Below are 16004 nucleotides of genomic sequence, written 5' to 3'. Positions count from 1 at the left end.
GAGAGAGAATATAAGCACAACAGAACAGAAAACACTAAAGACAGAAACAAACCTAAAACAAAAATTGGGAAACAAGGGAGGAGGGATGCAGGCAACGGGCATCCCTCCTCCCCCGAGGCGGCGGCGCTCTAAAGGGAGGTTTAGGGTTTCACAAGGCTTGAGACTGTTTTTGTTAATGTTGGAAAGTGAAGGTAAAGTTCCACTTCTCTTATTTAAAATTTTAATTTTAATTATGCACACATATTATATTAATTAATAAATAATTAAATTTAATTATAACCTATATGAACTATCACGTTAATTTATAAATATGAGTGGCACGTAATAATAACAGCAATCATCCCTTATTAGTTTCACGTGGCACCTACTAATTTCTTCATAATTTCTGGTCTTGTCAATTATTGGGAACAATAATTTTTTTTTTTGGAATCATTAAACTTAGTGGGAGGGCAAAGGAAGCCCCCACCGTCCGTCTACTTGCGGAATATTAAACACTACAGTGCACAACTTTTTGTGAAAGCTTCAAAGGCCAATGCTATTTATTTATTTTAATAAGTACAATGCAATTTAAGTAAACTCAAAGTGACGTATTAGAAAATAATTAAGATTTTTCCTTGGGATGCTTTTATATTTGTATAAAGCAACATTAGGCTTAGGCTTCTTCTTAAACAGCTCAACTTTGTTTGAATGCTGGGCCTCAGGTTCCTTCTTTGTGCAAGTTTGTGGAAAGCGATGCTGACCAAATCATTACAACATTTCTCTAATTAAATAACTACTAAGCAATAACTTCACTTAGGAATTTTTTTTAAAATTTTTTTTTTAGAAGTTTCAATTAGTGTAGGCTCAGAAAAATGTAATTAAGCATTTAATAAAATGAAAGTTCAGTCTATAAAATCATGCATTTCTAAAAATAAATTCATCATTTTTGGATTTATTAATTTTATAATCAAAATTATAGAATTTTGTGACTTCTCTAACTATCTTCCCAAATATGATTGTATTGACTCGAGTGCTTATTTGTTGAAAAATCGATCAAATTCGGAGTTGTTTATGCTTATACCGATCAATAGTAGAAGATAAATTTTGATTCATTCCAGTTAAACTTTCTTCTTGTTAATCTGAAAGTTTTAACTCAACGCACTCTTAAATACAATACTTTTTTTATAATTTTGTTTATATACATGTATTTAACCAGCAAAATTGTAAAGCCGGACTGAAATTACCACTTATCCTAAAAAAAAATGTAATCAGTATATTAACAAATGATTAAATTTACTAATTCTTATAAGCTTAAGCTTTTTAGATAAGTTGTGATTTAAAGTCTGTTTAGGATTGAATTTGAGAAATAGAGCTTTTAAGTTAAAAAACGTTTTTGGGCAAAAACTTCATTTTTAAGCTTTCGCCAAAAAGTCCGTTTTAACAATTTTTAGGCTTTTTAGACAATTAAAAGCACTTTTAATTTTTTACCAAACTAATACTTTTTTCTTCAAACGGATTTTGTTAGTGTTAAAAGCATTTTTTAGCCACTCAAACATAATCTCAAACAGACCCTTCATATGTTATCATAACCAAATGTGCATCCCAATTTTAATTAAATATTTTACGTATTGGCGTCGCCTATTAATAAAAAGTTTAAACCCACACGTAACAAAAAAAAAAAAAAAATTATATAATTAAATTCACCCAACTCTTCTTATAAGCTTAAGTTAAGTAAACAAGACTCACCAACTCCCTTCTCGCTGTCGCAGTGTCGGTTTGGAGCCCCAGATGATGAAACAAAAAACGTGGAAATTCAGGAGGTGATTGATTTCAGAGAGAAATGGTAGGCTTCTGGAGATCTTTGACTCCTGCAAATCTGGTATAACTAGACTTGTTAGAATCCCAAAGCTTGAAAAATGATCTTCCAAATTAAGATTCACATGTGTAAAAACATAAACATCTGTGATTAATAATATAATGTCAGTCAATGTAAGCCACGTGAGATGTTTGGGATCTCTGGTTTTGTGTATTAAATGATGAATGGACTGTTTCTTGCTGAAGCATGACTCATGTAGGGGACTACAGGCTTCAATATTATATGCAAATGGATGTGGAAGCCATTGATTTTAAATTAATAATGAGAGCTTTAAATATAGGAGTTGATGGAATTCAAACCCTATTTGTGTTCTTTAAAAAAAAAATTAAAAAAAGAAATAAAAGAAATAAAAGTCTATGGTTTTTCATTATTTGGTGCTTGTGGGTGGGGGCAGAAAAAATTTGGTCCTGTGTGTCTGTACCTTGGCTTTAAAACATTCTATAATTTCTAATTAAAACCCTAGGGCAAAGAATGGAGTCTTAGGGGGCTCTTGTTAGTGGGGCTATTGTTCTTGATGTAAAAGACATGATGTAAAGTTGCTTTCTCCACATTCTTCCCCCATAATGCAGAATACAAACTTTAATTGCCTACTACTCTAATAGATTAATCAATTTAATTTAAGAGTGTCAAAGATCCTTGAGACAATAGAGGGAAAACAAAAGAAAAAGAATCAAATTTCTGTCTGTTAGGAACATTTATGTCCCGTACAATGCATTAGGGTTCAAAACTATTTTAGTATAAGAATTACAATCATGTTTCTAAGTGTCTAATCGGTTTAGTGATTTTAAAATATGCAAGTTTTTTTTTTTTATAGAAAAAATAGCAATTTCAAAACGTATAGTTAGTGAAAACGCAATTAAATGTTTGGTAAAATGTATAAATGATTAATTGTTTCTACATTTTTAAACGCGATTTGACCTTTAAAATTATATATATAATGCACCCAATTACCTTTAACGCAAAAACTTTTTTTTTTCACATTTTAAAACCACCATTTTTTTTTTTTATCAAATGTGCTTCCTAACTAAATATTTTCTGCGATTTTGTTTAAAAACAAGCATTTAGCCTGCAAAATCAAAGGACAAACACACTCTTGACAATATAAGATAGACCATAGTGGTTCAACTGCATATAAGCCACATAAGTTCTTAGGTATTTATGGCAAACAATATCCTTAAGATAACAGAATCCTCTCAATTTCAATAAAAAGGTAGATGAATTATTCACAACATATATATATGGTATTACATCATTTAAAAATTTTAAATGATGTAATATTATATACACCGTTAGATACTTTAAAATTCAATTTAGACCATTAAACGGCTCATATTTATCATTAAGACGCTAACTATCTCTAAGATTTTATGATCCATCATATCAACAGTTTAAAATTGGATGTTCTCTATTTCAAATGAATCGAAAATGATCCTAATTCTGAATTGTCGGTCCATATTTGAATATAGAGTAATTAAGATATTATACTAATAAATGAATAATGATATATAGTATTACGTTTATATCGTGGGTTTATCATATCAAAACTTAAAAAAAAAATAACATATTTGAGAAGGAGATTCCCGAGGGAGCAAAGCTCTCACAACTCTTGGAGAGAGAAATAAATAAGGAAGAAGCGGGAAAGACAAAAGCTTGGAGCTTGTCGATGGGGACGGAACCGGGGGGAGTGGGGGCCATTTCTCAGCGATTTTCAGGGTCAAGATTCTCATACACTGATACACACGATATGGATGAAGCCAGATTTTCCCACCTGCTGTCTAATCCCCATATTTCTTCGTCTCTTAGTTTACATTTTGGCTTCTTGTTCTTCGTGCCCAAAAATAGGCTCTAGACTTCAATACATGGCTTCAATTAGGGGGGGATAAAGCAGCAGGGAAAGAGTTAAATTCCTTTCTCCTTTTTTTTTTTCTAGTAATCACAAGTTCGAACTTATTCCCGATAGTAATCCGTAAACTAGATGCTATTAAGAAGAGATTTTATCAATTTGTATTTTAATGGAGTTGTGGTAATGGACTTGTTTTTCTAGACAGTAAATATGACTCAAATCGAATATTTTACAATGGGTAAAAATCTCGATGGTCACGCCCAAGGAAAAAACTTACACGAATTGCCCCTTCCTGCCTTTTTTCCAAAAAAATAATAATAATAATAATAATAATAATAATAATAATAATAAAATCAATATTTTGGGTTGTGTGTGTGCGTTAAATCAATTTCTGAAAAGGGTAGTACTCCATGTGTCTGTCAATATTTTGTGATTAAAGTGGTATGATCAATTGATGGAATATTCTCTCAACTAGATAATGGCGCACTTAATGGTCCTCAAATGGATAATGCAGCATCTGCATAGCATTTTAGCAAGTGGGATAGAACTTCTTTAGCTTAAAAAAAAAAAAAAAAAAAAGGAAGAATAAATCTTTAGCAACCATGATGGAGATTTGTCCTACAGAGGGCTGCCATTCATATGAGAACAATATGAAAGATGAGAGGCAATTAAAGTTTATAAGTCACTACGCTCTTTGAACATTAATTAATTAATTAAAACCATCTCCTTTGATGAGATCTCTCTCTCTCTCTCTATATATATATAGTTTTTCTCCTTTTAGTATTTGTATATTATAATATGATTTATGAATCATGCCATAATGTCATATTGGCAACTTTCCAAAACATGATTGGGTCAAACACATGTGTGGGTGATCGGCTCGAGAAGTTTTTTACGATGCCTGTTGATGCATTTTTTATCATGAGATTATATAATCTTCAAATTGAACTTAGAAAGATTGAATTGTGATGATTACTCGGTCAAAGGAACCATTTATAATTCAATAGAAAAACAAAACAAAAAAAAAGAAACAATTTCTAATAGATTGCACCAAGGACCCAAGCCGTCTCTTGTAATGCCCGATTCTTCTTTAAGAGGGAAAAGTACAACAACAACAATCAAGATTAATTGTTCCTATGACCTCAACATGGATATCATTTTAGGTCAATCATCAAGGATGGTGGTTCAATGGTCAAAGAAAATTTTTAAGTGGTCAAGACATGTTTTAGGGCATGGGTTCGAATCTCCGCAATGAAGAATCCCCACATATATGCCTTGTTCCCACCGTCTAGACCCTTCATGCGGATAGGTGCTACTATGGTCACGCCCCAAGTAGGATAGCCACAATTGGTCTTCCCGACCTACCCCTTTTAATTAGAAAAAAAAAAATGTCATTTTATATCATAAGTGCAAGTTTTATCAGGTATAATTCGCATACACAATTACACATAGTTAAAATGATACTTAAGTCAAATATATATAAAAGATAATAATTAAACCATGCAAGACACTTAAGATCATAACATAGCACCATACTCAGCAACCGACACCCATGACTGCCCGCTTTTTCAACAGTGATCCAATGATAGCTATTTCTTTTTTAGTAGCTTTACTCACCTACCAATATTCAATGACTTAACACTATGTTTATACATAATACTGAGATATGTTAATCCAACCTATAGGTTTTTCCCTTTGTGATTCAATCACAAAGCTACAACCCATTCAATCCCATACTTGAGTTGTGTCCGGTCTCATATTCGACGTGGTGACTTGCTCTAATATCAAATGATATATAAGCTTCTATATACAAACTTCATGTAAAAATAGAGCTTATACATATATGATGAAGATTGTACTTAAGTCATAAAAAACACTTAAAGATTGTAACATTTTACATGTGCCTATGCACCAATCTCGTCAATCTTTAATGTTAATTTTTTTTTTTTTTTTTTTTGAAGTAGACATAGATAACCATGATGTGACACAAATAAGAGTTATACAGATAATTTATCTGTATTAGATAGAGCTAAATGAAGATTGATCTAAATTATTGCAAAGGTGATTAACATATACTTTGACAGTTCTAGGAAACAAGCATGGAGACAATGCTTTGTGGTGGTCGCCCTTGTGACATATATCATTTTGGATTTACTCGCATAAAAGATGATTCTGTCTAAAGTTTAAGCAGACACACTTCTTCATAACGGCCTAATTCATTGCTTTAACACAGACAATTAGATTAGGTGTCAATCATGTAAATTAGTGCCTTTTCTCACTACAGTTAATTGTGCTTAAAGCACTGATCATTTATATTACTGCCCTTGAATGGCTGCATAAATATGAACAATCAAGTAAAAAAATAGACCACTCCTTTTTAACCCTTTTCCCATATTAATTAGAAAAAAGTAAAAATAGACAAGACTAGAACATTGCCCGATTATCGCGGATATTCATCATATGTCATTTATGTGAAAAGGTGTCCAAGACACAAAATATTGTTAAATTGACCGCTTTCAATCATATCTATGAAAGCATTCTCATATTTCTTCATATCTAAAGAGTGCAAAAAACATTTATGTGAAAAGGTGTCCAGGGCACAAAGTATTGTTAAATGAACCGCTTTCAATCATGTCTACGAAAGCATTCTCATATTTCTTCTCATCTAAAGAGTGCAAGAAACCCTCAGTAACTTTTTTTTTTTCTTCCTATTTTGTTTGTCTAAAAAAAAAAAAAAAAAAAAAAAAGTAAAATGGAAAAAGAAAACTTGTAGGGCCTCCTGGAGGAGTTTCCTTCCTCCCACCTCTCCCTCTCCCATCCTTTTGAGTGTACCTTCAGAAGTGTAACATTGAATCTGAAGGGGGCATGCATCAATCATACAAGGGATTTTGTAACTTCCAGGGCCGCACGTGTAAAGGCAACCAGGTGGGATCCACTTATGGGCTGCGTCTCCCCCACTTTGGCTCTTCTAGGGCTCCTTCAATCTGTTTAGAGAATCAAAGCATCCACCAAATAATGAGAAGATAAAATGCATTATTTTCGTTTCATAAGCGAAGGGCTCCAAGCAAACACAGTTTCAAAATGCAATTAATGACCATGCCACCTAACAGAAAATATACTCTATACTTATACCAGCTCCTATGAAATAAATGACAAATAAATAAAATATAATTGCACTTTTGAGAGAAACACACCACCTCATCTACCAGCATTATAGCTACTAACAAAGCATTCTCACGGGCTACAAATTCTCTAAGAACTTTTTACAAGCACCTGTCCTACCTTCTCTATTATACCGAAAGGCCAAGGCACCAACAGATCCTATTGAGCATACACCAAAACATCTGATTGATCAAAAAAGGAAAGAAAAATAACGATCTTTGATTGATATGTATATAATTAACTATAGTTAACGTATACAAACCTATTAGCTAACGAGCTATGCTTAAGTGTTAACAGAGTCGAGCAAAGTTTTTACAAGTATGCCTTATTTAATAATCGAGCATAATATTATCCCCAAACTACTTATTGAATAAGCCGGGCTAGCCAGAGCCCGTTTGAGATTGGTTTCGTTTGTATACAGCCCTAGACATAACCCATTAATAGAAACTCAGAGAGGGGTATCCTCTCCTAGCAGATAATACACAAGGGAAGCATAACTAAACCAAAGAGAAGATTGCTCAAAGTCCTGCGAAGAAAAAGATATTCATACTACTAAGTTGATTTACAGCGTTATAACAATTTAACGATTAAGGAAGAAGAAATGCAATCCTTGTTACAGAATGTGATGCCCACAACAAGATACATAGGAGTAGGACATAACTTGGTTACACAACTTCAAAGCTACATTTCCCAAAGATCAAACAGAAGGGAAAAACTTGTTCAGGTTAAAGGGCAGAGAATAGAATTCCTCGCTTCTTGTGTCGGTCTTGAAAGACCGGAACCTATCCCACCAATGCATGCCTCTGTCTCTCCTGGTTTGGCTGTCTTTCTGGTGCAGTGTGAAGTCCAAGAACAGAGCCAATAAACCAGCAACAAATGGTTCCGATGAGAAGGGTACATTGATCATATCGTTGAACTGCCAAAAAAAAAGATGAGAAATTTGATTAAACCCCTCAATAACTTGACACAATGAAGGAAAAGAAGAAGAAGAAGAAGAAGCCATGTATGTATGTACCCATCTTGCTCTTGTGTGGACAGGACCATAGCCGTTGACAACTGTGTACTCATTGAAGTATTGAGGTATTGATAAGCCCATGAAAACTGAGAAGCCTAATACGAACTTTGTTCTAAAGCTGTTTAAATTGCAAAACTGAAGAAAACTGAGGCCTGCTGAACCTGTTCATGTGTAATATGAAAAATGTTCAGCAAACCAACCTTGAGGAATTGAACTATTATGATAATAGAACCAGCTCCATATAAGTTAATAATAACACCTACCCACGTAAGCAAAGAACAGGCAGTATAAAGCTCCAATGATTGGAGCTGGGATTGAAGCGAAGACGGCTCCGAATTTTCCTGGAGAGCCACATTTGTCAGATGCATACTTTCAACAAGGAGAGAGAGATTAAGTGTGAATCTATTACATGAATCATTTACCAAGGATGGAAAAGAAGATCATGAATCCAGCTGATATTTGGACAACCCTTCGGCTGCCGACACGAGTCAATGCTAACAAACCTGCATTTTCACTAGAGTATAATGAAGAACAGTAGAAAAAAAGTTAGCTGAGTATTGATAAATCAGAATATTTCTATGTATGTGGTGATTTTGAACAAGAATCTTACACAGAAACCGATGACCCATTTCCAGTTCCAAATATCCCAGAGAACAGAATGCCCACTCCCTGATATTCAAAAATTACAATACAATTGTTAAAAAGTAATATTTCTTCTTCTTCAGGTATGAAATCACCCAGAAAAACATTGTTATAATAGTCAGATCCTACCAGCTAACCATATTGTTTCGATAAATATGCAGGGAAAATTAGAGGTCTTGGATATTAAATTGCTGCACATTGATTTATTCATTCTATAATCTTGAAAGGAGTCGCCTATATAGATGAGGGCAAAACTGAAGGCAAAGAAATAATAACCTGTTTACCTGCCAACCAACACCACGGCTAAGAATTGAAGGGGGCAGTGGAGTTGCACTTGCATACCTTGACACAGCAATGAAAGCGCCAGTGGACTGTTCAATCATAAAATTATTCAAAAAATGAGCACATTTATAAAGACAACACAACAATAAACCCATTTTTCACTCTTACCAAATATTGCTAAAGTTATAAGAAATTTCACGTAATCAAGTATTAAAATAATTTGGTTATTATTTTCTTGAGGACAGCAATAAGTAGAGCAAAAATTTAAGCATTTGCCTATAATAGGGGGAAAGTTTAATTCAGCAGATTATTAACAAATATTAAGACAATGGTTTGCCTTCAAGATGCTGTATAAACAATAACAAAAAAGAAGCAGGGTGTTGCTTGACAAATTTTGTTTTTTTTTTTAAAGTAATCAACATGTATGAAAAAAGTATAAGTCGTCCTAGGTACACAAAGAAAACACCTAGCTAGAAGGAGAAAAACAAACAGATAACCTGAAGTGGCTTAAGAAAGTGTTCCATAAGGCAAAAGCAACCTCTACCCAAGTGCTTGACAGTATTCTACAAGTAACAATGAGCTCATGGTAATATATTTCACGAGTACAAACATAAACCAACCTCTACAAGAGCAACAAATGAAGCAGCCATCATAGCAAATGATTCTCCCGCATCAAAAGTAGGAGCTCCCCATTGAAAAGGATATGGAACTCTAATCCTGCAGCAAACAGCGATTTACATCAATAAACGAAAACAAGAAACAAATGGACACTGCCCACATAATTAACGAAAACAATCTAATTTGTTCAAGTGCAACATCTCTAAGCAATTATGAACTGAAATCCAGTAAAACAATAACATCGTAACTGTAGAAAAATAACTCTAAGAGCCTTACCATGGAGCAGCACCAATGATTCCAGCACGATCAGTTCTACAACTTAATTGAGTTTTAGGCCCTGTATTCTTGTAAGCCCCACCCACAGTGAGCAGATGAGCATAAATCCAAACAATCACCACCGAGAATATAACGGCAAAGCGATCAAAGACATGTCTATTGCCATGTATCACATGAGGTAAATACTGCAATAGTTGACTTCATGTTTAGAATGGTCGCCTATGCATAGCAAAGAGAAATAACTGCAAATGGTGATTGAAAGTTACCTGTGAAAATAATACTAGAATGATGAGCTGTGGCAGCCCAATCTCCACACATTTTGCAAGCTAGACATTGGAAGTCATAGTCAATAACATAAAATTAGATGCAATTTCAATGGGATAGTAAAGAAGGAAGGAAGAGGGTGTTGGGGATGACGAGAGCAGAGAGAAAGAAGTGGTATTGACATTCTTTTGTTATTGGAAATTCATAGATACATACCACTGGAAAACCAAACTCATATAGCCCAAAACCTGACATAGCGACCAGGGGGGCAGCAGAAAGTGGACTTAAGAACCTGGATAAATATAAAGAAACATAAAATTTACCAACTTAAGAATAGGAGGAACTGCAGCATAACAGGCATGATTAACATACCCAATCCAGCAATCTTTGAACATTTTGGGGCCCCAATTAGGTTTGTGTTTAATTGAAAATATTATGAGTAATGCTAGAAACCACATTCTTATCCCATAACTAATGTCAGTCCCAACCAACTCTTGAATTTTTTATTTTTTATTTAACAAGGATTGATCCAAGGTTTGGTTAGAACTATAGGATAATAGTAAGGTAAAAATGTGGTTTCTAAAATTACTCCTACATATGCAATGGAACACCAATCAGCTGATTTCAATCATCTTGCACTGTGCTAACCAACCTTGCAACATTACGCCAAAGGCCACTAAAGCCAACTACAATCTGGAGAGTTGAGGCAACAATAAGAGCACCCTGGATTCCGCGCATTATCCTTTCGAATTTCTGTATGGACATAACAAATCAGGTGAACCAGGATTATGGTTCATCACAAATAAAAATAAAAAATAAAAAAAACAACAAAACAAAAAAACAGTAAAAAGGCACCAAACTAGGTGGGATTCCAATGAAACAACCTCTTGAGGATTCAAAACGTCACTGTATCGACCTGCCAAAATGATTGAAATGGTCGTTGGCACATAACTATAAGAAGCTCCGATCACAGCAGGTAGGCGAGTCCCAAAAAACGTTTGCAACAATGTGTTCAAACCAGCCACAAACAATATTGTCTGAATCATTTTTGCTTTCTCCTCCTAAAAATGAAAAAACCGCATTCTTAATTATGGATCACAACCAATATAATATGGAAACAAGAAACAGCAAAACTGTTGTACAATTGTTATTGTCCTTATCAAAGCTTACATTGCCTCCTCCCATCTGCGGAACTAGAGATGTGGGAATCAAAACTGTCGTGCCAAGCATCACCAGGTAATGTTGGAAACCAAGTAGAATTGCCTCGGCTGCATTTAAAAAAATAAAAAAATAAAAAAAAGCCCTCAATTGAAAGCAATTACATTTCTGAGAAATGAATGTTTGTTTTAAAAAACAAAAACTTAATAGTTTTATGTTTATCAACAAAGTTTCATAAAAGTTCACCACCATCAAATGCAGAGTAATGCACAGAAGGGCCTCATGAATATAATGATTGTTGATCAATAAACTTGCGTTTGCATAAACTAGAAAGATATCTTTCAAGTAAACGAGATTAAAAAGACACTCACGCCATGGAGGAGGACTAGTAATGCAGTAAGAAATGCTTGGTAGCTGATCTCTGACAGGATGTGGCTGTAGCTCCTCTTGTTTTGGCGGTGGCGCAGGTCCTCCATGACCTCCTCCTCCTGCCATGCTTCTCGTCCTGATTACTTCTTTCTCTCAAAGAGAAACCCAAGAAAAAAGATTAGACCTTTTACACACCACAATTATTCTGAATATCCAAACAAAAACCCGAACTCCAAAAAATTCTCACAGCCCCAAACGAAGAAAATAAATCAGAAAATCTTCACGAAAACCCAGATTTCACAAACCCCAAAAACAACTGGTATACCACGCCAACCCACAAAGCAAGTAACTTTTTTTTTTTCTTTTTTTTTTTTCCTCCTGATCATCAACCAAAGCAAATAACTGAAATAAGGACTAACAAAACTCACTTACAATAAGGAGTATAATATGAGTAGCAGTTATCAGAAGGCAAGCATTGCAGTGAAAAACAACCACCCTCTCTACTCTTCTCTCGAAAGTTCACACGCTAGAAAAACTTGGGGAGAATCTGGAGTGTGTTTAATGTAAGTAATGTATGCGTTATTTTACAGCTCAAAGACCCACTTGGAGCCCAAGAGACTTAAAAGTGAGTGTGAAGATATGAAAAAGAAGAAAACACAAAAAGCAAAAGGAGACACTGTGTGCTTGCCCTTCCCTCCTAATTTCCTAAAGTCCAAAAAAAAAAAACCAAAAAACCAAAAAAACTCTCAACGAGCAAGAGGAATCTCTTCATTTCTTTTGTAATCTGAGGGGCAATTTCTTTATTATGGGTCTGCCTTCTTTCTTCAATCACTTAAAGATAAAGTTGGCATAAAGGCTTCTCCACCGTCACCTTAACCAATCTAATTACCTGCTTTTTTATTTTATTACTTAAATTTGAGCTAGGACAGCTAAAAATCAAGAGCTTTTGTTCTATTACCTCGTCTTCCAGTTACCACAGCAACGTTGTCTTTTACTGTAACTAGTTTGAAGAAAACGATAAAGAGGTTTTTAGATTTGCTTGTTTTTTTCTTTTCTTTCTAAGTAGATTTGGTTGCAGCAAGTATGAACTGATCAATCCCCATTGCTTCTCAACTAGTGTGAAACGTATACCCCCCATTTTGTCTCGACACGTATTGTACAACCTGGAAGCCATACGTCCAGGGTAAACTTGGAGTCCTTCTACTCACACTCAAATTTGCGTCTACACAAAGATTTGCACAAATTGTGTGTGTATTTTGTTTCGTGCAGAAGCTTCCACACTTAATTCGTCCCGCAAGCTCTGAGCACGTGACGTGGCGTTGTAGCTAGTGTGCAGCTTGACACACTTGCAACATTCTGCATGCCACCATGGCGTCTGTGGATCTACGTGCTTAGCAAAAAGGAATGAATATTTGAGACGTGTATTTATACATACCTAAAAATAAGGAGTAATTATTATTATTTTTTTTTCAGGAATTACAACGCATTTTTACTTTGGTTTTATGAGCTATCAATTATGACAGTTGACCTTATGAACTACTATTTTGTGCTAAAAATTCTTATTCTTTCAGTCAAAAATATTAATTTAGACGGTCAAAGTGACAATGCGTTGTAATTCATGGGGTAAAGTGACGAATAGACCGTTTGAGTTAACGTCTTTGACTGACGAAATGAAAGTTTTTGGTACAAAATGTGAGTTTTGGACACAAAATAATAGTTTATAGGGTCGGTTGTCACACTTAATAGTTCATAGAAAAAATATCAAGGCATTGTAGTTGATAGAGAAAAGGTAATTACTCCTAAAAATAAATAAGAAGTTGTAAAAATAAAAATTAATTAAAAAATTTAGGATTATGTATTTATCGATGCAAAATGGTCACGTTGCTTTCGATTTCTTTGGATTCACATTCGCACGTACTTGGTGAGGCTTCAATTGTACTACAACTTTGCTTCTTCCGTTCAAGTAACTAAAAAAGGGTTTTATTCCAAAGGGTTCCACGCTTTGCTTTCGCTAACCCCAAAGCATAATGACAAGAATAGTAAATTGATCTACTTTAGAAAAGAATAGAATGAAACAAAGAGATAACGGTTAAAGAGACCCCATGGGCTGTTGGCTATGGCCCTAATTTTTTTTCAGGCCAGACTGTAAAAGTACATTATTTTAAAAATAGGATTAATAAAAAATGTTAGACCTACAAATAAATTTTACAAAATAACTTTTATAACATGATATATTATAATATAATTAGGTTTTTTAAAAGTTGAATTTAGACATTTGTTAAGCAACTATATCTAATTTTTAAAAAGTGACCGAAAGCGGTCCTTACAATTCTTGTATTTGGTCAAAGAATAAATGAATTCTATATGAAACTGTTCTAAAAGTTTTTCCTAATATGCACAAATAACAAATAAGTCACCACATCTAACTTCGGTCTAATTTTTTGATTAAAATCATTAAATGCTATGTCAGCACCAATTACATTATGACACATGTCAACAGTTACCCACAATACCTCCTTTTTTTTATGGTTTTTGCCAAAAATATTTAGATGGAAAGTTTAGTGCAATGATTTATTTGTTATTTTTGCATACAACTTAAAGTTCTTACAACTTTTTTATACCACATAAAATTTATTGCAAATCAGTGTAACTACATGAACGGATTTTACATTTTTCTTAAAAATAAAAATAAAATAAATAAAAAAAGTTGATTGTTAGATTGCAAGGTCAAGGTGGGATCTCCCCCACTAGGGGTTGCAATCCGCGCCCACCCCGGCCACGAGTAGGTGGTTTCGTGACCCGATAATTACTTTCAATTTTTTTTCTAATTTTTATTTTTAATATTTAAAGTGAAATGTTGATATTGGCAATAATGGAGATGTGGTCTTTAATGGGTAGTTCAATTGGTTGGAGACCACGCTTTATGAAGCGAATGTCACTAGTTCGAATTTTTCGTCCCCTCTTGTGTGGACATATCAAATTAATAATAATAATAATAATAATGAACATGTGGTGGTAGTGTCTTATTGGTTATATGTTGCATCCCCGAACACCTGGCACATAATTCGTTAAATTCCTTTTATGAAATATGGATATAAAGAGTAAAATCGTAAACGCGTGGGATAAAGGAAGGAGGAGCGAGGCTTGGGAAGCACGGTGGCTCTGTGAACCCATAGAAAATTTGTTACGTTTTTTCTGGATGTAGAAATACTTGTATCTTTCTTTTCTAAAAGCACTTTAAAGTCTCTTTCGGCTACATCTTCTTTTGAATACTTCTCTTCTCTTTTGACGCCGTGGCCCAAATTCAAGTCAAAATTCAAAACCAAATAAACAAGGCCTCCCAATTTATTTGAATACTTCTCTTCACTGTTTAATACAATGGAAGCTCTTATGATGATGGTGTTGGCCACAAAGCTGATTGATTGTCTCAATAACAATTAACATATCAAGCACTAATTATTCTTTTGAATTTTGAAAAATTTTGGACTTAAAATGAGTGAGTGATTGGGAGCCCGGTTGCCTTAGACAACTTAAGATGCGGAACCCCTTTTGTTAGGAAATTAATCCTATTTCCCAAGACCCGTGAGATGCGAAAAATAAGAAGAATGCGGAATAACAAAGATAAGTAATCACACACGACACAAAGATTTAAGTGGTTCGGCTTAACAAGCCTACATCCACTGGCGGAGACGACCCGGAGAAAATCCACTATCAAAAGATGGAGTACAAAAATAGTAGAGAGAAAATCACTCAGATCCCAAAGCCCCAATACACCCAAATCTCACTATCACACAAGAAAGATTATTCCCAAAATAGAATACAAAAGACAGATGTACAAACTCTTCTTTTGCTGGAACAGATGGCGGCTGATCTCTATTTTCTTCTCTCACTCTGCAGCACCCTTTTTCTTCTAATCACTTGTTTTTGGCTCCTCCAAAAACCACCAAGAAGAAAACACCGTTGCTGCCCTTGTACCTCCTCTTAAATTCTCTCTTTTTCTCCTCCCTTTGGTGCTTCACGTTTTTGGCACACACAAATTCACCTTGTGCTTTGTTCCTTATATAGAAGCTTAACTCTCCTTTTACATGTTGGTCTAGGACTTCTATTATAAGTCAAACAAGGAGTCCTATTACACATAGGAGAAGGACTCCAAAACCCACATGTAAAGGAGCAAACCAGTTGAACCAAAAAACCTCTCCTACTTGAAGAAGGAGACAAAATATTGGGTCCCACCATGACTTTTAATTCAAGTCATACTTAACAATCTCCACCTTGACTTGAATCCCATCAAGTCTACCAAAACGTGTCTCGTCCGATTGTCTCCGCCTCAGCCCCTAAGGGCAATCACACTCCACAAGTGTCACTCAAGTCCAAGTGCCTCTTGAACTTGAGCATAGGACTTGGTTTAGACATAACACCATGCCTCCCTATCAGCCCCGTCGACCGTACAGCTTTCTCCGATGACTTTTTCTTCCTGTAGACCCATCTGCACCCTTTAGCCTTCTTTCTCTTGAGTAATT

General features: G+C 34.6%; 1 protein-coding gene across 1 annotated transcript; it reads right to left on the bottom strand.

Moving 5' to 3' along the window:
• Positions 1-7387: 7387 nt before the first annotated feature.
• On the bottom strand, positions 7388-12281 carry LOC132177359 (nucleobase-ascorbate transporter 6). The gene is made up of 15 exons (XM_059589634.2): positions 11917-12281; positions 11487-11627; positions 11128-11225; positions 10842-11018; positions 10610-10710; positions 10174-10249; positions 9960-10019; positions 9694-9878; positions 9420-9516; positions 8802-8888; positions 8486-8544; positions 8298-8389; positions 8139-8216; positions 7876-8036; positions 7388-7776 (listed from the first exon to the last, which is right to left on the bottom strand). The coding sequence occupies exons 2-15, from the start codon at positions 11608-11610 to the stop codon at positions 7558-7560; spliced, it is 1614 nt and encodes a 537-aa protein (XP_059445617.1). The 5' UTR covers positions 11611-11627; positions 11917-12281; the 3' UTR covers positions 7388-7557.
• Between the last annotated feature and the right edge of the window lie 3723 nt (positions 12282-16004).

This window comes from Corylus avellana, chromosome 4 (assembly GCF_965113065.1).
Source record: "Corylus avellana chromosome 4, dhCorAvel1.hap1.2, whole genome shotgun sequence".
Lineage (NCBI taxonomy): Eukaryota > Viridiplantae > Streptophyta > Magnoliopsida > Fagales > Betulaceae > Corylus > Corylus avellana.
The sequence above is the reverse complement of the archived record's forward strand: the minus strand, read 5'-3'. Positions and strand labels throughout refer to the sequence as shown.